Source organism: Mauremys reevesii, linkage group 2 (assembly GCF_016161935.1).
Source record: "Mauremys reevesii isolate NIE-2019 linkage group 2, ASM1616193v1, whole genome shotgun sequence".
NCBI lineage: Eukaryota > Metazoa > Chordata > Testudines > Geoemydidae > Mauremys > Mauremys reevesii.
In genome coordinates, this window is record NC_052624.1 from 204,197,064 (window position 1) to 204,221,542 (window position 24,479).

Genomic DNA, 24,479 nt, shown 5'->3' on the forward strand with positions numbered 1-24,479 from the left:
GAACATGGCCACTAGCGCCATTGTAAACCCGGCACTGTCATTTAGTGAAATAATTGTTTTCCATTCTGTGCCCTTTGCCCGGTTTCTGGCAAAAATTTTGTCCCTTCTTCTCACTCAAGGGGAGAAAGGGTTACATCAAACAGCATATGGAGAAGCTACAACGGGAATAAATCTTGCTGTTCAATTGGTTACCTGAGCATCAAAGTGAAACTTTGCAGTGGGCATGAAAATACTTGTTAAAAATAGATTTTTTTTTAATCCTGAAAGCTATAATTAATTTGGAACACTGCAGTTTTGTTCCTGAGGTATCTTTAGTGAGATAATCTTAGCCTCTCTTTGTGTGTTAAAGACTGATGATTTTTTTATTATTATTATCACATTCAGCCCTCAGTTACCTATAGACCACTTCATTTAATTAAACCTTTAGTCATTTTAAATCTTGAATCAAAGCAAAGACTGCAAATGTTAATTTTCTTACACTGATTACATTTAATCTACATCTTAAAATGTAAATTACCTTCTTGTGATGACTGGTCTGTGAAAACTACCTTTAACATCAGTTTTTCTCTTTTAAAAGCTTTTGATGAAGCCTGTATTGAATTCCAAAGATTAAAGTAAGTATTACTCATGACAAGTATTATTTTGAATACAATATGCTGCTAATAAAGCAAGAAACTGTACTCATGTTCACTTTGTTTAACACCAAAAAAAATCCTTTGAGCCAAATCCTGGTCCCATTGAAGTCAATGAGAGATTTGCCATTGACTTCTATTGGATGAGGATTTGAGTATTTGTTAATAAGGAAAAACTACTATCAAGTGATGTAGTGTGCAGAAAGATTTTCCTTAAGTGATTTAAAGCAGTCTCAAAGATTAGCCATTTGTTAGTCATCCTAAACTAATCTCAACTAAAATTTAATTTTCTTTTTGTTTCCCTCAACTACAGACAAGCTGCTGTTGCAGAAAAAAGTAAGTGAGCTTTCTTTTACAATGTTCTCCATAAACTGGTTATGAAGTTTCTTTTATCCTCCCAACTATGGGTGTGTGCATTTGATAAAACTAGTTTATCCTGACACCAAGGAGAAACAGGAAAAGTGATCTGTTTGATAGCTAATATTATAACAATCAGCTAGTGACCATATAATTATGGTTCTGTTAACTTTTTCCAGTCTTAGCTTTTGTTTTCACAGCCAAATAACTTTCCCTAAAAATTACCTTTTGAGCTGAAATTTCTCATGCCTGCTCTCAATACAAAAGTGACTTTGTTTTTGAAAGTCTGAAGAAAATTATTTAGTTGTTTTTGAATTATCCTCGGGGCCGGCTTTAGGTTTTTTGCCACCCCAAGCAAAAATATTTTTGGCTGCTCCCCCTCCTACCCTAGCCCTGGGCTCCCCCCCCCGCCCACCAGTGCCCCCCCGCCACCCCAACACTGGGCTCTCTCTTCCCCCCCACCCACACCCCCTGCCGCCCCAGCACTAGGCTCCCCACCCGCAAACATGAGATCTGCTACCAGCACACGGCTGCTGAGCCCTGGCCCAGCCGCGACTCCATCCCCATGCAGGTGGAGCTGCTGGGCGGCACGGAGTGGGAGTACTTCCAGGTGGTGGTGCAGTTGTGGGGCAGCATGGAGAACACGGCCCCCTCCCTGGGCTTCACGGCGCTGCTGGTGGCTGAGGTGGATCAGTTCTTGTTCACCGCCCTCTCTCCCCCCCCCCCGACATGCTGGCGGCCGAGGACCTGGAGAGCCCCCTGGACCTGCTGCTCTTCAGCCACACCACGCCCTGGCCCAGCCCCGGCGGGTGGGAAGGCGAGGATCTCCGGCTGCGGGGCTACCTGCTCAGCACCGACGAGCCCAGCCAGCCGCTCACCTCCTCACACACTCCAGGAGCCCCTCTTGCCGCTGCAACCCAGGCCCTGGAGCCGAGCATGGGTTGCGGCGGCGGCGAGAGGGGCTCCTGGAGTGTGTGAGGAGCCGGGGAGGGAGGGGGAGCCGGGGAGGGAGGGGGAGCTGAGCCCGGGCTGCGGCTGTGAGAGGGGCTCGCGGAGTGTGTGAGGAGCTGGGGAGGGAGGAGGAGCCGAGCCCGGGCTGCAGCTGTGAGAGGGGCTCCCGGAGTGTGTGAGGAGCCGGGGAGGGAGGGAAGCAGGGCCTGGGATGCAGGGAGGGAGGAGGGATCCTGCTCCTGCTGCCGCTCTGAGTCTCCCCAGGGCGGCGTGGCGTTTCCCCGCCCGAGTGGGCTGTGCAGGGTGCCGCCGGGCTGGGCAAGGGGCGCGGATCCCGGCTCGTGCGCTGACAGGGCGAGTGGCTTTTTGCCACTCCAAGAAAAAAAAAGGGGGAGGCGGGTTGCCACCCCTTAGAAAGTGCCGCTCCAAGCACATGCTTGGAGGGCTGCTGCCTAGAGCCGGCCCTGATTATCCTACATGGTAAATGGCTTCACATCACAAGCACCGATGAAAAATATTACATATGGATAACTGGGCCAAGTCACAGGTGCTCTGGGAACCAGAGGTTTGAGCTTCCTGACATCTGTGCATTTAAAAATCTCAATCATAGCATTATACTGAAGACACAAAATACAGAGTAATTTAAAAGGAGAAAAAAAGTATTTAATCATTAGTTTAGTTTAATTAACAAAGCCATTATAAATTAACTACAAAGCTTAAGCTCTACATGCTTTCCCTTCTATTTAAAAGTGCATGGGGTGAAACAGATTAATGCAACATCTCAGCAAAGTCTCCCCTCTCTCTATGTGTTTGGGACCAGCATAGAAATAGTGTAGGCAAAGATGGAGTCTGAAAAGGCAGTGGAGAGGAATTGGTATGCAGCATTCGGAGTCCCTAATCCTAAAGATCCAGGCCAGCTTCTCCAAACTCTGCTGCAGCCCCCACCACCATGCACACCCAAACCAGTATGACAGGACCAGTAAACGTGCTGCCCCTAGATGTTGTTCCTCAGCTGTACTTTGATTCTGACTTTGGGTGGTCATGGATAGTGGGGAGAAGGCACGCCCCTGGGTATAGGTTAGCTCCCCACTCCTGCTCCTTCCACCTCTGGCTTCAACACATTTCTCCACAAAGTCTCTATTTTACAGAGGGGGAAGAGCACCTATGTTGAAGGGGAGCATTCCATGTAGCCACTTTCTGCCTCTTCATGGCTCCCTCACTACTAACAAAGGTTGAATTTCACTTCCTGAATAGCTGCAGCAGAGAATGTGCATGCTAGTGTCACTTTACTTATATCAGATTGCAGTCGGGTTTTGAAACTAAAAGCAAATGGCTAGATTCTGATTTTGTTTACACCAGGATAAATCCAGAGGAATTCCACTGAAGTCAATGGAATTATTCCAGATTTACACTGGTGAAATTGAGATCAGAATTTGTCTTTTTATTTAGATCTGAACCCTAAACTTCACTGGTTTCTAAGAGTCTCTTCTATGGGCTGCAACTCATCTCTTTTCATAAACTCTGAATTGCCAGACTTTTACCTTGGAAACTTAGAAACATTGGGCCCGATTCTGTATTCTTTGTGCACTCAAAACTCAAACTGAATTCAGTGGAGGTAAGAAAAAGGCCCATACTTTAATTTCACTGAGGAGGTGATTGACAGTCAGATATTAAGATGTCTGCTGTTTGCAGCAGAGTGACATGATTTTACATGTATAAATGGTGTGCTAGGAATACTGAATAACTCTCTTCATTTGCATATACAGAGACGTGTACAAAAATAAGATAAAAGAACAGCGCTAGAGGGGAAATGAAATCTGGGACAGAGTTATTTTTGCAGACATTAAAGGAAACTTCACTCATGTATTTTCAGATCGTGCCCGGATACTTGGAGGTTTGCCCGACGTTGTCACCATCCAGGAAGGCAAGGTAAAGTAAATGAACTATAGCTTTATACTGTAGCTGAGCAGCTTCTATATCTTGCAGAAAAGGGGAAAACATAAGAATTATTTCAAAGGTTCCATTTAAAAAATGAGTTGCATTATTTATTCATTCTCTATCGTCTGTACATAATTTGAATTTCTTGGACAGATAGGTTTATGTATTTGGGGCAGTTTCATTTGTTAAGCATAAGATAAAAGTGAGATGACAATGCCAGTCAGGAATAAAATGTGAACAGTGTACTTCTTAAGAAATTCAGATGCAACCATATCTGTAAAAATTTACATTATGCACAGAGACTTCACAGTTGCCTTTTTCTATGGGATATTGAGTAATGCTGAATTCCTTACACCCAAGACAGCCAGTCAATCTGTATGGATGATGATAGTCCCTCAAGGCATGGCACCAGTCAGATCTGGAGAGTTGGGGAGTAAACCTACACAACCTCCTACCTCACCATCCTAAGATACTAGGGTAAATTTGAGATAAAGCAAATGAAGTCAATGTAATTGCTCTGGATTTATAGTGATGATAAATCTACTGTTGAGTTTGACAGATGAGCTACAGTCACTTATTGTGTGTCCTTAGATGAGACCAAAGACCAATTTCAGACCTGCAACCCTGTCTGCAGGTGCCACAGGTGAAGACAAGTGTAGATGAATGTGCACTGCTTTTAGCTTTATGCCTCGCACATCTCTCCTTGATTGCAGTAATCCATGAGCTTCCAAAGTCTTTCAGTCCAAGGTGGCAGAGCTGCCACGGATCTTGTCATGGGCTAAGAGCTCCCAGGTGTTGAGGTCAACATTGCAAGATTGAATGTTGGCTTTGAGAGTGTCATTTTAAGGGCAGATCAAGAGAACATTACAAAGAGTTCCAGTCCAATTCTCCATAAAAGTCAGCCTTTGGTATCCTATTGTCAAACACACTGACCACATGACCGCACCATCTCAGCAACACTCTCACTATAAAAGCTTTGATGCCTGTGATGTTGCAGCTCTCAAGCACTCAGTGTTTGGAACCAAATCTTGCCATTTAATTCCCACTGTCTGCCAGAGACATCATAGGTGGAATTGGTACAAATATTGTTTGTGGTGTTGATTAGTAGTTGAAGGGAATGCTATAGTAATTAGACATTCTCATAGAGAATTCTTGCAACTGCAACAGAGTGGGGAAGAAGGCAGGAGGAAAATGAGTGAATTTGCCAATTTTCAGCTGAAATAATTGCTTTTGCTAAGAGATGAGTCTGATATGCGATTGTGGTGGGAAAACTTGGGTGATTATATCAGTTGAGAATTCTCTGCCAAAGAAGAGTTGAAATAAAACAATGCAGATAAGTATGAGCTTTCAGAAGCAAAATGTGGTGATATATAGAGAGAGATTGGTTGGAATTATGCAAAGTGAGCTGTAAAGGCTTCCTAGCGCATTCATTACTCAAAACCACACGGATATTTGAGATGTTGTGAATAGAGGAAGGCTGGAGCACTCAAGATAAGTATCTTTAGCCCAACAACTATGGATTCAATAGGATGTTAAGAGACCTTGTTTTATTCATGAGATGTATAGACAGAGTTGTAAAGTCTTTTACAATTAATATAGTATGGGATTTGTGTAGAGTCATCTAAGTTGGTGGACTGGGTCCAGAAACAAAAGAAAAGTCTCCGCCCAAGTCTTATTCAAAAGTTTTGACATAAAACAAAGGCTCAGAGAAATCTCAGTTTGGGCTACAGCCCTCCAGCAAATGGGTGTGGTGCTTTGCCTCCTCAGAAAACTCTCACCTTCTCTTGCCTAGGTAGCTGTGTTTGTCATTTACTGAATTCAGACACCTGTCCTGCTTCATTACTTCACCCTATACACCTGCATGAGATCTACACAGGGAACACAGAAAGTTTGTTGGTCATGAACTGGAGCCTCTGTGCTCTGTCAGTGAAGGAAGGAATTGATGTTAGAGCAGGGCAATGGGAGGTTCACCCAGAGATCAAGGGGACAAAACAGATTTTATGTAGCAACTAAACTTTTATTTATTCCTGTATTTCCTATTCTGCAGCAACTGCCAACTCTTAAGAGCTTTACTCTCACCCCTTAGCCTGTTCCATCCACTACAATGATCAGTCAATGCTGACATTTAATGTCATTGCTGGTCTTTAAATCTGACACGTAAACCATTAATAGGGGACAGAGGAGTTCATCCTGCTAACTCATTGTTGCAGGTTCTCTTTAGACTCGGGCAGACATGCCATTGGTTTATGTTTAGTTCACATTTGGAAGGTTATCTCTTCAGTCACCAAGGGCGAGAAATTTACTCTCTCTCTTTATTTTTTTTAATAGAAAAGCTTAGTTTCTGTACAATCGGAGTGTGTCATGAGGTCTGGATCCAGCCCATGGCCCATTTGTTTGACACTGCTGTAGTGCAAGATATTCTTCCCCCTGTGTTAGATCAGTGCTGGCATTTGATACCATAGTCCTGCTCTCAGCCCATCTCTACAGAGTGTCTACTAATACTATAGCTGCTAGAGTTCCCTGGTGCTTGTGAGCCATGAATACACAGACTGGGATTGATTCTGACCTCTGCAATAGGACAGAATAGGGGAGGCTCATGTCATTCTCTCACCCCAGCCTCCTCATACAGAGTAGCCATAATCTAGCCCTGTAGGCTCATGATCTTGCCCATACGATTCAGTGTGTCCCAGCACATACATAATGAAACAATAGTCTCAATATTGTATGAATGGGTAATAAAAATTCACTCCTGGTTGAATCTTGGTATTCAGGATCACAGACAGGGATCTATTCTTCTTAAAAAAACACAATTATACAAATACACATTGTTCTGACCATTTTGAAATGAAGCTTGTGTAAAAAAATAGCCTTTTACTAACACTTGATGTATGATTGTAATTATAAAACTGAAAAAAAAACTTGGTTAAAAAATATAATTTTGCTAGTCACCATCCTATAACGTGAGCCAGAAAGTTTTTAAAAAGAAAAATAAAATAATACCCACCAAAATAAAATTATATACCTTGAAGGCATTCTAGTCTACCATATACAGTGAAGTTACAGTAACTGCTAACTTCCATATTGAAAGAATTGTCTACTGAACAAATAGTTCGGAGAGTGGCCCATTTGTCCCCAGTTTGTATGTATTCTGGAGAGATGGGAGCATCTGTTTACACCTGGTGTGTAGTTCATGCAACTCTTATAATCCTCAATGACATTTTAGAATGTAAAGTGAGGTAATGCAGGGTGTAGCAGTTACAAAGAGCCCTATGATGTTCTTTTATCACAGTATACATAAGAGCTGCCACATCTAATGCAATCATATAAACTGAGGGGAGCAGATTTTTCATCCTTGACTTTGAATTTCCAGTTGTATGCAGATTTGGCCCTTTAATTTAAAAACATAACCATAATGTTATTTACATGCATTTTTTGTACTGAATTGTGTGTAGTGGAATATATGAATTGATGTTTGTTTTAACAGCATATGATAATGTTCTAGATGGATAAAGATGTTTTCACTGATATACATAAATAGTTTTTCAGTCTTGTAATGTAATCTGAAAAGCTTAAATCTCAAATCACGGCATGGCAGGTGAGGATTTGAGTTGGCAGTGGGTACTACTGTAAGTTTTATAAATATATATGGCAGGGGGGCAAATTCTGAAATTCTCATTCTGTTTTTACTTGGGCAAAACTTCCAGTGATTTACATGGGTATGTTAAGTGAGTAAGAAGTGACTTTTTAAAAACAAAAGTTTTTATCCTTTTTGTAATCTGAGTTTCTGTTAGGAGCTCTGCTAATCTGGAATATAGGTCACCTGGCCTCCTTGAGGGTGTGAAAATCTCCTGCCAACTATCCAGAGAGGGTTTCTAGTCCTTTCCTTCTTCCCCCTCATTGCGCCAAGCACGACTGATGGAGAGTTCCCCTGAAGAAAGGGAATGATCCTTGCAGGGGGAAGCTGCCCTCCCCAACAGGAGCAGGCCAGAGTGTTTTGCAGCTGGTACTAGAAGAAAGACCTCAGGATTTGACCCGTATTATAATCAATGATTTCTATAATGCCATAGGCGTGCATAGTGTTTTACCAACACATATGTTGATAAGGTCCCTGTCCCAAAGGCAAAAATGTCTAAAACAGATAGATGCAATGCTAAGTACAAAGGATCAGGCCTTGGCAGCAGGCCCACAGTAATGAAACTCCCACCCATAAGATTTTAAAATGACCAGGGAGCTTACTATATTCATACTGAAATATAAGAATTATCTTTCCACATAAATAGGCAGAACACAAACAATAAAGAAGTGGGTGCATCAGAGTGGGAATAAACAGCACCAGTGATCAGATCAGTGACATAAGGCTAAGCAAAAGGGGAAGTTATTTTAAGAAACAATTTGAAGGAGAAAAGGGTTATCGGTGCTGCCATTTCTCTCAGTTAAGGAAAAATTGGCACAACTGTAGACTGTTAGGGTTTGAGTGATGCATCCAATACAGCTCTCTGCGTCACTGACAGTAACTCATTAGGACCTTGCAATGACAATAGGGACAATTCAATACTGATCCCTTATGTATCAAAGAATGCGGACACAATATAGAACAGTGGTTTTAAACTTTTTGTACTGGTGACCCGTTTCACACAGCAAGCCCCTGAGTGTGACCCCCCTTATAAATTAAAAATGGGGGGATTTAATGTAATGGGGGCTTGGGGCTGTCAGCTCATGACCCCCGTGTAACCAACTTGTGACCACCTGAGGGGACACAACCCCCTGTTTGAGAACCCTTGATATAGAAGTACTGAATAGAGAATGAAACTATAGACTCTTCACTGGCTGCAGTGTCCAGGTGTGGCTGAGCTGTTCATATTCAGAGACCATGAATAGCCAGGAATAATGTGGGAGTTTTTACCTTTCCTTCAGCTTTTTAAGCATCTCTGCAATCAAAAACACGTTTATTTAACGCCAGAGGACTCCAAGAAAACAGGTTTAAGAGCCCCACTTACTCTCCAGCCATGGCTGCTGCTGGAGACCAGATAGGGTCTCCATTTCAGCAGGCTTTGATCTCCTGGCACCCAGAGTCTACCTTTTCTCTGTTCTCACCAAGTTACATATTTTTTGGAGGAGGAAGGATATTTTTTCCCCTCTTGTTCCCTTTTTAATCTCTTGGAGTTTTGTTTATTGTTTCTGGGAATCCCCTGCAGTGAGGCCCACCATGAAGAAGTACTTTACGTTTGAGGCGATAGAAAAAAATATCTCCCCCTTTTCTTGATTTGATGGGTGGATCTCCTTTTCACCTTTCATCATTATTCCCGAGGTAGGAAGGGAAAGAGGGAGGTCTATTGGATATTTTTTACCATTGATCTTTCCATGTCTCTAACTGGGGCTAACAACAGGGGCAGAAATATTTTAAGTCCCTTCCACAGTCACCTTTAGATGAATCTGTATTAGGAGCAGGTAATTTAGAGATGTGGTTCTCAACCAGAGGTATGCATTCCCCCAGGGGTACGCAAAGGTCTTCCAGGGGTACATTAACTCATCTAGTATTTGCCTAGTTTCACAACTGGTTACATAAAAAGCACCAGCAAAATCAGTACAAACTAAAATTTTATACAGACAATGACTTGTCTATATAATAAACACTGAAATGTAAGTACAATATTTATATTCCAATTGATTTGTTTTATAATTATATGGTAAAAATGAGAAAGTAAGCAATTCTTCAGTAATAGGGTCCTGTGACATTTCTGTATTTTTTGTCTGATTTAGTAAACAAGTAGATTTTAAGTGAGGTGAAACTTGGGGGTACGCAAGACAAATCAGACTCCTGAAAGGGGTACAGTAGTCTGAAAAGGTTGAGAGCCACTGAATTAGAGCAGTGGTCCCCAATGCGGTGCCTGCGGGCGCCATCTTAATGCGCCCGCGTCCTGGCCCCCAGCAGAGCACCCGCTGAAATGCCGCCGAATTTCAGTGGCATTTCGGCGGGGACGCCTCTCGATGACGCTTGTCGCTGACAAGTGATGTCATCGAGAGGCATCGCCCCCGAATTTCAGCGGGGATGCCTCTCGCTGACGCCGCTTGCCGTCGACAAGTGACGTCATCCAGAGGCGTCGCTCCCGAATTTCGTGGGAGCTCTGAGCCCTTTAAATCCCAGCCCCAGCCCGGCCACCGGAGTTCCGGGCAGGATTCAAAGGGCTCTGGGCTGCCCACAGCCACGGGAGCTCTAAGCCCTTTAAATCCCGTCCCAAGCCCGGCCACCAGAGCTGCGGGAGGGATTCAAAGGGCTCTGGGCTGCCCCCTGCGGCGGGGAGCCCAGAGCCCTTTAAATCCCTGCTGCGGAAGCCGGTGCAGTCCGGCACGGTGTACTGGCTCTTGCCGGTACACCGGACCGGACCAGCTTACTTTCACCTCTGAGAGGAACAGAAAGCTGATTCTGGCTTTTCACTACATTCCACTCCTATCATCTCACAGGAGATAATTTTCTCTGGAATAAAACCCTTCAAACTACATTTGAAACAGACTGTTTTAAATAATATTTTACATTGCAAGCAATATATTACAGATGTAGGAAAAGAAACAGTGAGACTGATATTATGATGGATTTTTCTGTTCAGAATGTTAGGGCTGAAGCTCTGCCTGGAGGGCTCAGCATCATAGAGATGAAATTCCCCTCAGTGCAGAGTGCCAGCATAAGGCCTGCACACCATTTAAGTCCCACTTAAACCATACTTCTCTACACTTGACTGTCTCTGAAGTGTTCATTTCTATGGACTTTTCAAATAAGATTTGATGGACTTTATTTTTATATTTTCTTATATGTGACCTATTATTGATTCCTGCATATTGTCTTTGAAAGAATTTGTACTGTAATTGTTTACAAGCTAATTATTTATTTTTTTAAATGGGGAAAAGGAGAGAAGGAAATGTTTAACCTCAGGAAACAGACATTACCCACTGCTTGACTCCCAGCTCAACACACACATCCAGGGTATTCAGAATTAAAGCTAACACTTCAGCTTGAGATGTTAGCCTTTGAAGTGACTCTCTTGAACACAAGCACCAGTTAACTACTTTTCACAACATTTTAGTGAGCTGAATTCAATACATTGACTCAAGAGAAGGGGCAATATTTACACACAGTGGAAAACCTAAGGAAAGAAGAAAAAAATAGACATGTTCTGAATCCTAGACCCCAGCATACTCACTTGCGTCTGACTGGGGGGACCAGGGATGTAGAGAGATAAGTCATTAATTCACACAGAATAATTCATTTGACTTATTTAGCCTTTCTTTTTGCTTGTGGAATGTTGGTCAGCAAATATACTTGTTATTTGAATTTACTCAATGAGAAAGAATTTTGTGAGTTTTTTTTCTACTATGAATTGATTCTCAACAATCTGCTGTGAATATTTATTGCTGTATTTATTAGTCGCAGTCGGTCACATAAGTCACATGGCATTGTGATTGGAAGAGTGAAACTTACAATTAGGAGTAGGGCTTGAAAAAGCCACCAGGGCTTTGAATCTCTTGGGAGAAGTAGCAGCTAACTTAAGCAGGATGACATTTTTAGGACACATTAAGCCTCCTTTCCAGGCAACTGCTCTTACTTGGGCAACAAATTGAGACAAATAAGGTTCCATTCCTGGAGATCCTATATGTCCCTAAAGGGAAGGGGTGAGATATGCCCCAGCTGTGAGAGCCTTCATTTTTTAGTGATTGTATCCTAATTTTATTTTAACTTAGTACTTTCTTTAATAATTAAGGGCCACTTTGTATTGAAGTGAATGGCATGCTACACATTTACATGTCTGAATATCTTCCCTGTGGGTATTTCTGGGTTGGCATTGAGAGAGAAAAATTAAAGGAGCTCTGACTACCGGTGCATGAAAGAGATTTGCAAACCTGCAGCAGTTATTGAACTGTCAGGGTGATCTTTCTAACAACTGGCCCTCTGCTAATGAAGATACTGCCTTAATGTTAGGACCAAATTCAGCACTCATGCAAATTTAGCTCCAATTAAGTTCTGTCGGAGAAAAACTCAGTTCTCGCTTTTTGTTTGGGTGCAGCAAAATCAAATACTTTATTATTTCTCCAGTAATTACAATGGAGGGAGAGAGTGCCATAGGACACAGGGTCGCCCCAGTCCTGGACAGGTCTCTCAACTGGTAAACAATTACAGCAAGCCTTTATACTTTTGTTACAGACAATTTCTAGCAATAATACAGACGGTAAAAAGCAACAAATACATTTTGTTTATACATAAGCCTTTCTGCTATCTTATTTGTCTCACTCCTAAAAGACGCCAGCCTGCATATTTGCAAGGTCGTAATAACTTTTTACACAGTTCTTTCTTGCTTCTAGAAGTCTCATGTCATTAGGGTTACAGCTAGGCTAACTCTTGCTAACTGACTGACATGCATTAAAATCCCCTTCAAATCCTTATTAATTCTTTCCCTGTTTCCACAGTTCAAAGGGAAATATGTGTGTAAGCATCCAAGGGCAGAAATTGGCCCTGAAAACGGTATTGATTTCAGATAAAAATAGTAGCAGTTAGAAGTTATGCAGTTTTATGGGAGTCTGTAAAACAACTCTATCTGTTTGTGAAATTGTCAGGATGTAATGTAGGGCATTCTTAAATTTGAGATTAATTCATGATCATTTAATGATTAAGCATTGATTATATTTAGGGAGATTTGCCTTTATTTTTGTGGCACACTTATAGAATTAACCTGAACAAATCCATCCAATTTGAAGATGGTTCTTCAAATTTTCATTTAAGGCCTAACATTCAGGTGCTGCTAATGTCTAATTTTTGTATTAAACAATGCAGAGGGGTTGTGGTAATGGTCATGAGGGAAGAGGTTTTTAATGGAGCTTTTTAATTAGTTGTGTTCATTCTCTTCCTTCCTGATGGATCAGACTACATCAGAAATTATTGATCTTGGATGCTTATGGGTATCCATTGTCTAATAGCAGGAAGCTAAGAGGGGACTCTGAGGGAATTATTCATCCAAATGGATGCAAAAAAATCAATTATCAATTGTTATTTATAACCCATTTGTACATTTTTGTAGGCGCTTAATCTTACTTGCAATGTCTGGGGAGATCCTGTCCCAGAGGTCACGTGGCTGAAGAATGAGAAACCGTTGACAGCAGATGCCCACTGCATCCTGAAATATGAATCTGGAAAAAGCGCCAGCTTCACTATGACTGGGGTCAACACAATCGACTCTGGGAGATACGGCATTTTGGTGAAAAACAAATACGGCACAGAAATAAGTGATTTCACTGTAAGTGTGTTCATACCTGAGGGAGAAGATGAAGTATCTCAGCCTGCATCCAGTAAAGGAGATAAAAAGAAAGTGTGAATTTGAGACTAGGAAACAGAAGTACGGGGGAGAGATTGAATATACTGGCATAATTCATGTGTGTAAATTGTTTTATGCATAGCAAATAGCCTTGGATCCTTCCACTCACTTCACTTGTGTCTTTATTACACTTATTTACACTAAGCAAAATAGTGCCTTTACTAATGCATATTTAAACACTAGTCTCTTATAGCTAATCACACAAAGCCTAACCCTGAATGCAGCATCAGGTCCAAGATTTGACCCTCTTCCTCCATACAACACAAACAAGAAGAGTGAGGGAGAGTTTCAAGGGAGGCAGTTAATGAGGTGGCTGAAAGGATTAAGAATGATCAAGGCTTAAAGGAGATGTTTTTCTGAGCAACAATTTAGATTTGGTCAGATTTTGGCAAAGTAGTGTATATGGAGTGTACTATAGCTATTAGAAACAGAGGTCCTGATTCTCATTTACACTAAGGCCCTTTTACACGGTTTTGGCAGTATAAAGAAAGGTGCATTAAAATGGGAGTAAATGTAATTTATAACCACTTTAAGGCTTGTTTATACTGTCTGAGTAGTGTAAAGGGGCTGTAGTATAAATGAGAATGAGCCGCAGGATGCTAAATCAACAAATATGTCGTATGTGTTGCTATAATATTAATGTGCGCTCATGTCAACAACAGTGTATGATTCCTCCTCAATGGTTACAAATAAACGGAACACATTTCTTTCATCTCTACTTCCACCTTGTTTCACTGTCTTGTTTTGTTGGTCACTGGTCTGGTAGTTGTTCACCGCACCTTCCAGCTAACAACTTCTTCACCATTGCAACAGTCACATGGCCTTTTTGACTGTGGTAATCTTCACTTTGGTCTTTACTATAAAACACAGAGTGAAATCACTGAAACCTCCACATGTTTCAATTCTGATCTTCACCAACTTCAGACTAGGGTGACCAGACAGCAAGTGTGAAAAATTGGGACGGGGGTGGGGGGTAATAGCAGCCGATATAAGAAAAATACCCCAAAATCGGGACATCTGGTCACCCTACTTCAGACCCTAGTTCAACAAGGCATGTAAGCACATTCACAAGTTAAAGCACATGAGTAGTTCCATTGACTTTGATAGTCCTACTCATGTACTTAAAGTTAAGCATGTGCTTAAGTATTTTGCTTAATTGAGGCCATAGAAAATCCCTTTCTTAAAGTTCAGCATATTAACATCTGTTATTGGACATTAACACCACAGAAAACTAGCAAGGAGTATTAGAAGTAATGTAAGCTGATACATTTAATATTGTCTTTTTATACATTTATTTCCAAGGGTATAAGCTGTGGTGACTGAAATTTTTCTCAGTTACATCATGTAGAGTAGAAGCAGCATCATTTGGTGAACTAAGCATGGTGATAGGACCCAGAAACTCCTAAATTCTTAATCTCTGTTCTACCATTGATTCGTTGGCCAGATTTAACCCTATTGTGCCTCCAATGAAGTGGACTTAACCAAGTCTCTTAAATTCTCTGTTTTGTTTTCCCCTATATAAAATTAGGACAGTATTATTTACTTAACCAACAGGGACATTATGACTATTAATAATTTTTGTTTGAAGATGAAATGTTATATAAGTGCCAAGCCCTGTTGTTGCTGCAGAGAACTTAATGACTTCTGAAAAGAGGCCACTGGCAGATACACCCTATCAGGTACAGAGAGGCATAGCTTACATTACACTGTGACAGCAAGGCCTGCTCCATTTCAAGAGGGGATTCACCCAGGGAGAAGGGCACGTATTCTTTCCCTCACTGCCCTTCCTGGGGTTTGCCCTAGGAAAGATCATCATAAGCTTCTGTTGGGGCCAGGACCAGAAGCTTGCCAGTGGACACTGCAGTATGGGTGTGCCAGGTCACCTCAGCACATCACCCAGCTCCACTGAACCACACACTTAAACCCCCATTCCACCCATGTGAGATGCTCTGAGGGTTCCCATGGGCCTCTGGTAGAAGGGAGGTTGCGGCAGTCTAGCTCCACAACAACCTTCCTCCAGCAGTCTTTCTGCTCCCAAGAACTTTGTACCCTGTCTTTTGCTGGCCATTGTGGGTGAAAACCAGGAATGAATTGGTAATGTATTCATTGAAATTTATTGTTACCTACAGCTTTTCCTTATAATAAAGTAGAGAAAGAGTAGAAGCTGTAGAATATGAAGCTCCAATAAAGTCAGTTCACTTCTTAAAATTCAGCTAGTTACACGGAATGCCTCAGTCTTCACAGACATGAGCAATAACAGATTAACTCTACTTTTCTTAATTCATAGTCTCTGTAGTTTTTTCCCCATTGTTCTTATGAAGGTTACAAAGTAGGTATTCATCAAATCCTAGAAAAACTATTTTTCAGCAAAAAGCTTTATATAACCACTAATCCAAATCTTTGATCCTTTGCAACAACTGCCTTCTGTGGTGGCAGTGGGAATACTGTACATTAGTCAGTGATTTACAAAAGTGCCTTTGCTCATTATTAAATGAGCTGGAACAATGAAATTCATATGTATTTCCAGTATCTTAAGTCATTATCAACTCAGTCTCTAATTTGAGAGCAAACTTATCTTAATATCATGTGGAATACACCACGTTATGTATTTTTTTTCAGAACAGATCTCACAGCAGCATGATTTGTCACATCAAAATCTGTAGAACTAACATATTTACAGCATTTTATTTAAGCATGATATGTGCTCACCTTTTCACACACTTTTATCTCCTATAACATCTCAACTATTGTGAACCCACAAATCCTGCAGTTTCCCTTGCTGTAGTAATGGCAGCTCTGTGAGGATCAAATAGGTAAGTGCTGATGGTAATTAAATCCTTGCCATTTGTGGTTTAGTGTGTAGCCCTTATTCATGTGAGGAGTCCATTGGATGCAGGATTGACCTCTGAAGTCTAGTGTATGAAAGAGTAACTGTAATTTTGATACTTTCAGAAAAAGAAATCTCAAATTTTAAAGCTAAGAACACTATAAAACATTCAGCATGAAACACAAAACCATGCAACATTTGCCCAGTTTGAGTTTTTTTGTTATAAATCTGAAGCTGACCTCAGGTTCTCTCCAAAAGATTCATGACCTTGACAGACATTTTGAATTAACCTAGGCTGACTTCTGTTTGAAATCCTGCAGAACTTGCAGTTTCTAATAGATTGCTAAGAAATCAGCATAAAAGTGACACTCAAGGGGCACAAATCCCCTGTATATCAAAACTGAAGAGAAGGGATTGTGCAAACCTTTGTGAACTGAAATTACTAAATTCTGTATGGCTCAGATAACAGGACAAATTTTAATGCATTTATCAACATTGATGTAGGTCATTTTTGCACTAGATTAGTAACATTTTGACTAATTTGTACGAAAGGTTGAAGATTTTGAATTTATCCATCCAAAGCAAAACCTGTCTGTTTATTCAGTAACTGACTTCAATTGCAACACTTATATATGTAAGGCAAGCAGGATTTGTCTGGTAGGTATGGTCCACCAAAGAATTTAAGTATGTGCTTAACTTTAAGCACAAGTAATCCCCTGGTTTCAATGGAACAACTAACAAGCTTAAAGTTTAAGCAGATGCGTAAATGCTTTGGATGAAGGCTTAAAGAATTAAAAAGATCAACTGGAACTTTGTTTACACAGAATTTCTATATACTAAACTAAGTAAAAGTGCTCTTTATTTTTTATTTTCAAAATGAAAGCAGGGAAAGTAGCCTCATTGTTTAATATGCCATGAATAACCTTTTTAAATACAAATGTTGCCAATGAATTTGATACTTTCACGTAATATGACATGAAGCCAATTGAAAGCTGATAATTACATCATTCCATTTGGGTCCCAGAACTTACACTAGAATTATAATGCACAATTGACTAAACCTGCTTCAAGTTACACTTTTGCATCATCAGTGAAATCAATAGGATTTCAGAGGTGTAGCTGAGAGCATAGTTTGGCCATTTCTCACTGGAGTAGTAGATGAACTAATCTTTCTTATTTCTTGCAAGTATATTTTTAATAGTTTAATTTTTCTTGCAGAATTTTGTTTTCTCTCCAAAAATCTGTCCCCATCATTCCTCCATATATTTGACAGAGCTACAGGGGAATATTCCCATTATGAATGGTGTAATGGAGAGCATTAATTAGATACACTGATCATCTACTAAATAAGGGCCAAAGTCTGTGCCTCTTCACTTCAACAGACATTGTGCATGTATATCTGGATGAAGAATTTAGGCTGATACCCATTTCTAAATATACTGATTATAGGGGTTCTATCACTGCTGTTTAAAAGGGAATTTCTGATGCGTCTGCATTTCTTGCTTGTGCATTCTTTGTTCTTGCTTTGGTATAGGTGATTGTGACTCCTGCGATGGCACAGATTGGCATGGTTATGCATGATGCTGATGTGCAGGGACCTAATCTAAATACAATGACTATAGCTAAAAGGAAAAAAGCAACTGCCACAAATAATTATCACAATGAACGGGAGAAAGAAGGTAAGAGCTCTTCATTTATACGGGTGCAGCTCCAAGAAGAAAAATAAGTCTGACATTATGCTCTTAGAAGTCCATGCAGATCATTACTTCCTAGATGTGAGTTCTTAAACCACATATACATATAATGGGCAAGATTTTCAAAAGTGACAAGTGTTTAGCATGCCTAACTTGAGATGCCTGGTTTTCAGAGGGCTGGGTGCTCCACGCTTTCAGAAAATCAGGCCCCTTTTGGTGTCTCAAGTTAAGCACCCAAAATGACGAGTCACTTTAGAAAATCTTGGCCAATTTTCTTCTGTGAGTAAATGTTTTCAGGTTCTGTCCCTTAGTATACAGACTCTTTAGGCATGGAACTGTTTACTTACATGTCCGTAAAGGGACAAAGTTCACTTTAGGCTCTCTATATAAAATTACAACATGAGTTCTAGTGCAGAACCTCCTTAAATAGGTGTGGGAAGAGGGAAAGGAAGAGCAAAAGGTCATAAACCTTTAAAACAAATCAACACTCTACATGCCTTTGTGTTATGTCAAGCAGAGTAAATATGTGAGAATCTGTATTACTTCTCCTAAATCAGATTTTGTTAAGCCACATGTAGAAGAGATTATTGCTACAGAAGAGACACCTGATCCAAATGAAATCCTGATTGTGGAAGAGGGAGATGATCGAGATGGAAGCGGGCAAGCAGCAAAGGAGGGTGATGTGAAGTCAACAGTACCAGAAATAATTCTTCATCCCCCAGGAAGCTTGATTAGACAGGGAGAGAAATCAGTGGAAACAAACACTTGAATAAAACTATGATGTTACTGTATGTGTGTAACGATGATTTTATTATGAAATAGATATCGATCTTGTGTTGAACTTGCATGGGATTTAGCATCTCCATAATATGTTTATAGAAAGACCTCCTAATTCTGCTTATTACCCTTGTAATGGCTTCACATGCAATGGGTTGTAGGTTTTTTTAGTGTACATTCACATCTTAATATCATTGATTAAATACATTGCAGTATTCTTTAGAATGTATCTGGCTGTCCAGTGATTCAGGCTTTGATAAAATGATTCTATGCAATGGCACAATCACAGGCGTGTTAGAACACCTTATGATATATCTTGTCAAGAAGCATCATATTTACTACTCTGCAAAAGACACACATTGTATAGAGCTATGTAGAAGGGTTAGACCAATGCATACTAATCATCATGCTTTACAGCATTACAATATTCATACATAAGTCAGTGATTCAAGTTTGTGCTAAGGAATCTCAGATCTTTGGCTACTTAGCTATCTTTGCATAAAAATGGCAGAAGTTGAAAAGTGGATGCCTAGAAGCAAGGTGAAAAGAACAATATCGCATTCAAAATGTCTTCTGTTGATTTGTAACACAAGCTTAATCATTTTTAACGTGTGTGTGTGTGTGTGTGTGTGTGTGTGGTTACTGGTATTTGGATAACTCATACCTTTTAATTTTGTACATTTCTATGGAATGTTTTTAAATTGATTTTAAGACCCTCAAGGCCAAATTCTACTTGCTTTACCTAGGGGAGTCCTCTGGGATTTCCTCTGATAGTTCAGAGGATTATTATCCAATTAAAAGAATTAGGCTCATAACATATTTCCAGGGTATAAGCTCTATGACAAATTTTGGAATATGGCAAAACATAAATGCCAGCCATTTTTAATGAAATTGTACAGAAATATATTCAAGAAAGAAAAGTTTAAAATGTTTAAATCATTTGCTGATACTTTGATGCTTCTTATTGAACAGGGATCCAATGGCCCCATGTAGCTCCCATTAAAAACAATGGTGAGTCCTAGTGACTTAAATGGTAGTTAAATTGGGCCCTGTTTTGGAGGCAATTTGAGTAAGTTTTCACTCAGGCAATGCTAACAACTTTCCTGTAAACAAGGTGGATGTCATCAGACAAACCAGAACTTGAACAACTTAGGATGACCCATACAGAGTGATTCATTCTGAGAGACAGCTAATTGCCAGTAGATGCTAAACAGGGGGCGGCTCTAGGTATTTTGCCGCCCCAAGCACGGCAGGCAGGCTGCCTTCGGCAGCTTGCCTGCAGTAGGTCCCCAGTCCCACGGATTCGGCGGCACGCCTGAGGGAGGTCCGCCGAAGCCGCAGGACCAGTGGACCTTCCACAGGCATGCCACCGAAGGCAACCTGCCTGTCACCCTTGCGGCGACTGGCAGAGCGCCCCCCGTGGCTTGCTGCCCCAGGCACACGCTTGGCGTGCTGGTGCCTGGAGCCGCCTCTGATGCTAAACAACACGCAGCAAAATATGGATTAAGCAAGAAATACAGAAAACAAAACAACCCCTAAGAATGCATACATCTCAGACTGAGCTATTGCTAAGACTGTTCCCACCAGCCACGGTTACTGTTTGACACCTGGGGCCTGGTTCACTACTGTATTACTTTCTGTTTTACATCATTGTAACTCCATTCAAATCAATAGAAAACTGGAGTAGCACACAGGCAAATCAGGCTGACAAATCATATATGCTAGTGTACACTGGTTTGATACAGAAACACTGAAGGGAGTGGTTCTACACTATGACATTTTTTTAATGGCAACTCAAATGATACAAACATTGTTAGGCATGTATTGGCTTTTGACAGCAGCAGAAACATTGTGACTAGTCCAGAGGAGAAATAATGACTATATCATTGAGTGAGAGAGGAGCAGCTAGAGAAACTCTGCCCTTTCAAAATGTCACTGCTATGCAAAAATTGGCATTTGCTGCTTGTTTTGTATACTTCTTAACTCTTCTTTATTGTTGTGATTATTTGAAACTTGCATAATCTTATGAATCGGTCTTTAAAGCTCTTCAGAGCAGGGAATTTGTCTTTGCCTGTTTCAGAGTACCATGAATATCTATGGTGCTATATAAGTGATAAATATAACAATGATGCAGGTTTTTGCCATTCAGTTAGGGTGACCAGACAGCAAGTGTGAAAAATCGGGACGGAGGTGAGAGGTAATAAGCTTCTATATAAGAAAAAGCCTCAAATACTGGGACTGTCCCTATAAAATTGGGACATCTGGTCACCCTACATTCAGTGCCTGATCCAGCTCTTATTCAAGTCAGTAGGGGCCTTTCCATTGACTTGAATGTTCTTTGAAGGTTTGGTTTGATGGCCATTCTCAAGTAGAGGAAGCCTCAAAGTTAGGCTATGGATATCAATGACAGAATTCTTTATTAACTTAAATGAAGCAGGATTGGGCCTGTAAGTTTTCGTTTAAAACAAAATAGATTGTTGCAGTTTTTATCAAAGCCCACGCTGAATAGAAAATGAGAGGGTTTTTTTGTTTTATCACTGAAAATACACCTCTACCTCGATATAACACTGTCCTCGAGAGCCAAAAAATCTTACCGCATTATAAGTGAAACCGCGTTATATCGAACTTGCTTTGATCCATCGGAGTGCACAGCCCCGCCTCCCCAGACCACTGCTTTACCACGTTATATCCAAATTCGTGTTATATCAGGTCGTGTTATATCCAGGTAGAGATGTACATCAGGATTTCTGTTTTGTTTTGTTTTTAATTCTTCTACAAAGCTCAGAACATGGACACAACCGTATTCTGTTAGGGCATACTTGCTAACCGGTCTAGTGTCATTATCAGAGGTAAGTGAAAGGCAAAAGGTAAACATACAGCAAAAATGGTGATAAATAAATAAAATCTTTAAAATTATTATTTAAATTACTAACTTAGTGTCATTCACATAGGCAAGAAAGTGCTTTTAAAAATAAATTATCTTTTTATCTTGTTTCTGTAAAACTGATTGCATGACCCTAAACTACTTACAATAAAACTGAAATAAAAGAACTGTTCAGTGTACTCAGTTTACCATGGTATTGAATACATACTTTTCTCGTGTTTTGAATCTTTAATGTGAGAGCTCATTATATGTTCCATTATCCATGATAAAGCATGGAATTTTGTTCTTTTATCTTCAGTCCATTATATGATGACAGAAAGTGAAATATTTCTATATCCTGCAGTCAGACAGGTACAGACATTTGTGACTAGCGTTGCCACCTTTCTAATTGCTGGTAACCAGATCCCTGAGGTCCTGCTCCCTGCCCCATCCCTTCCCCAAGGCCCCACCTCCTTCTCTCCCTCTTCCCCCCAAGGTCCTGCTCCTGTTGCTCGCTCCTCTCCCCCTTCCCTCGCTGGATCGTCTCCACCACCCTCTGTCCCCCCCGCCATCCTGCTGGGATTCCTCTGCTTGGGGGATGTCACAGGAGCTGCTGTAGCCTGACAAGGAGCCTGCCTGTAGGTAGGAGTTGGCCCTGGCTGAACAGGGCCTGGCATGGATTAATTACCCGGCACCTACCCTCACCTCATGATAACTGGACTTTTGGTGTCTGGTCAGTACATCTGACCGGAAACAGCCAGGTCCTCTTTTTTATCTGACTTTTTGGTTGAAAACTGGACACCTGGCAACCCTAAATGGCACCCAGACACAGAAGTCAAAAATCAAACTGTCTGGGTAAAACCTGGATGGGTGGCAACCCTATCTGTGACTGTATTTTGAAAACACATCCTGATCATTAAATGCTTTTGGATGCCTTTTATCATCTAAATAGCTCTTTTCTGCACACAGTGTTCTTCATATTCTAGTTTACAATCCTATCATAAACTCATATCCTGTTGATCTAACAACTGGATTCAACAACATAGGCACTGAGTAGTTCAGATACAAAAAGTGAAAATGTTGGACATCTGCGGTATACAATCACCTCCCAAAACTTTAAAGGGTACATTTTAAAGATCAGAAGAGTGGAGGCATGGAGGATTTCTCTTTTCTATGGTCCAGTCAGGAGGGTCTGGTCCTTTGTTTATATGCATACAAATAAATATTTATTTTTGTGGTGTTATTGTGGGAAGCCTAGACTGTAGAACTGGGTTTTGCATTTCACTCCAGTGATGACTCTATGGTTTTTGATTTTCTGATGTCTTGTGGGAATGAGTCCCAGATTTGTTGACCAGTCATCAAGAAAGCTCTGTCTATGGACTCTGACTGGTAAAACCTAATTTCATAATACAAAAAGGCCTAATTTTTGTGCCAGCCAGCTGCAAATTGAGGCACAGTACTTAAACTAATTAGCATAAATCAGAGTTTCTCCCTGAACAACAGCTATAAACTGAATACACAAATGATATTCCATTTAAGCTACATTTCTATTTCCTTAGCATGGCTGGGAAAAAAACACAACCTCCACACAGATTTCCCTGTGGTGGAGAACTGAGGCAAAGTGATGTTTATGAATGTAGAAAGGAGCAAAAAGCAACAGAAAACATAAAGAGGAAAATGTTCAAGAAGAAACTGTTTGGTTCTGTTCAGGTTCTTACACAGCTGAAAAGAATTAAGAGAACAAGGAATGTAGGAGGCTCTTCAGAATAGAGAGACATAAAGGAGTGGAAGAGAGACATCAAAAGAAATACTTCCTTACAGTGACTTTTTCCTTCCATTATGTCTGTGTCTTGTCCCCTTTACATGTTCTTCCTCTTGCACCTTTCACATGCCGTTCTTTTCCCTCTAGTCCCTCTTCTCACTTCTTAATCCTCTTTCCTTCTCCCTTTCCCTCCATCTCCTGTCTCCTCCACTGATTCCCCAGTATGTCTCCACTCACACAATTATTCCAACTGAGAGAAATTCATTTTAAAATCTCCATCTTTAAAGGTTTTTGCATTCAAAATCATCTTACAAAATCTATTCATAATAAAAGCAGAGTGGGAAAGAACCAGAACAAGGTTAAGATGAGAAAGGAGAAAGTGACAAGGGAGTGGAAAGTTTCAGCCTTTTTCCTGTTTTAAGCATACCAGCATTTGAAAATCCTGAGTGTGAGGGTCTTATTAAGACTTATGGTTTTCTCATTATTTTAAATATTTTATTGGGGAAAATACTGGGTGGTAAATTCAAGAAGAATGTTGACTCTCCTCTTACCAGGTGGTCTGGAACACTGCCCTCCCCCCCAATGATTGTTCCATTGTGGATAAATATTTAAATAAGTCACTAGGCCAGTGAGAATCACTCTCCAGCTCAGTGGTTATGGTACCCACCTGAGAGATGGAGTACCCTGGGTCCAGTCCACCTGCTCCAGTCATTCTTTCATTATTTATCCACAATGCAACAACTTCAACAGGGCAGACGGAGGGAGCCTCATATCAGCATATCCTATAGCCTCCCCCATCCAAATCCTTTCTTGCCCTCTAGCAGGGTTGGGGACTGGAACCTGGGTCTCCAATAGCCCAGGTGGGTGCACAGACCACTGGACCAACACTTAAAGTAGGTACTACCTACCCTTTTTTGTGTGGTGTGAGCAGGGCCGGCTCTACATATTCCACCTCCCCAAGCAGTCATGCGCGGGAGGCGCCCCGGAAGCAGCGGACCTCCCGCGGGCTTGACTGGTGAGGATCCGCTAGTCGCGCGGCTCAGCTGGACCTCCTGCAGCTGCGGGCGGTTCGCTGGTCCGGCGGCTGCGGTTGAGCTGCCGCAGTCATGCCTGCGGGAGGTCCAGCCGACCCGCGTGACCAGCGAATCATCCGCAGTCAGGCGTGACTGCGGCAGGTCCGCCGGCCCAATCTGCCGCCCCTGCCGGCAAGTGCCGCCCCACGCGTGTGCTTGTCGCGCTGGGGTCTGGAGCCGGCCCTGGGTGTGAGGTAAGTTCCTAACTTATTCCCTCATGAAACATCTCTAGAAGCCTGTGCTGTC

At 41.3% G+C, this 24,479-nt stretch overlaps 1 protein-coding gene across 10 annotated transcripts in view; it reads left to right on the forward strand.

Moving 5' to 3' along the window:
- Positions 1–19,774, forward strand: part of MYOM1 (myomesin 1) — a 147,679-nt gene extending 127,905 nt beyond the window's left edge. For 8 of the 10 annotated variants that reach the window (XM_039523330.1, XM_039523327.1, XM_039523325.1 and 5 more), the window contains 6 exons: positions 578–614; positions 946–968; positions 3,814–3,869; positions 12,944–13,159; positions 17,599–17,743; positions 18,316–19,774. In XM_039523330.1, the coding sequence (XP_039379264.1) occupies positions 578–614; positions 946–968; positions 3,814–3,869; positions 12,944–13,159; positions 17,599–17,743; positions 18,316–18,527 (689 nt within the window). In that variant the 3' untranslated portion in view covers positions 18,528–19,774. Of the gene's footprint in view, positions 1–577; positions 615–945; positions 969–3,813; positions 3,870–12,943; positions 13,956–17,598; positions 17,744–18,315 lie in introns of those variants that run through there. The other 2 variants (XM_039523331.1, XM_039523334.1) reach the window with 1 other exon arrangement.
- The last annotated feature ends 4,705 nt before the right edge of the window (positions 19,775–24,479 follow it).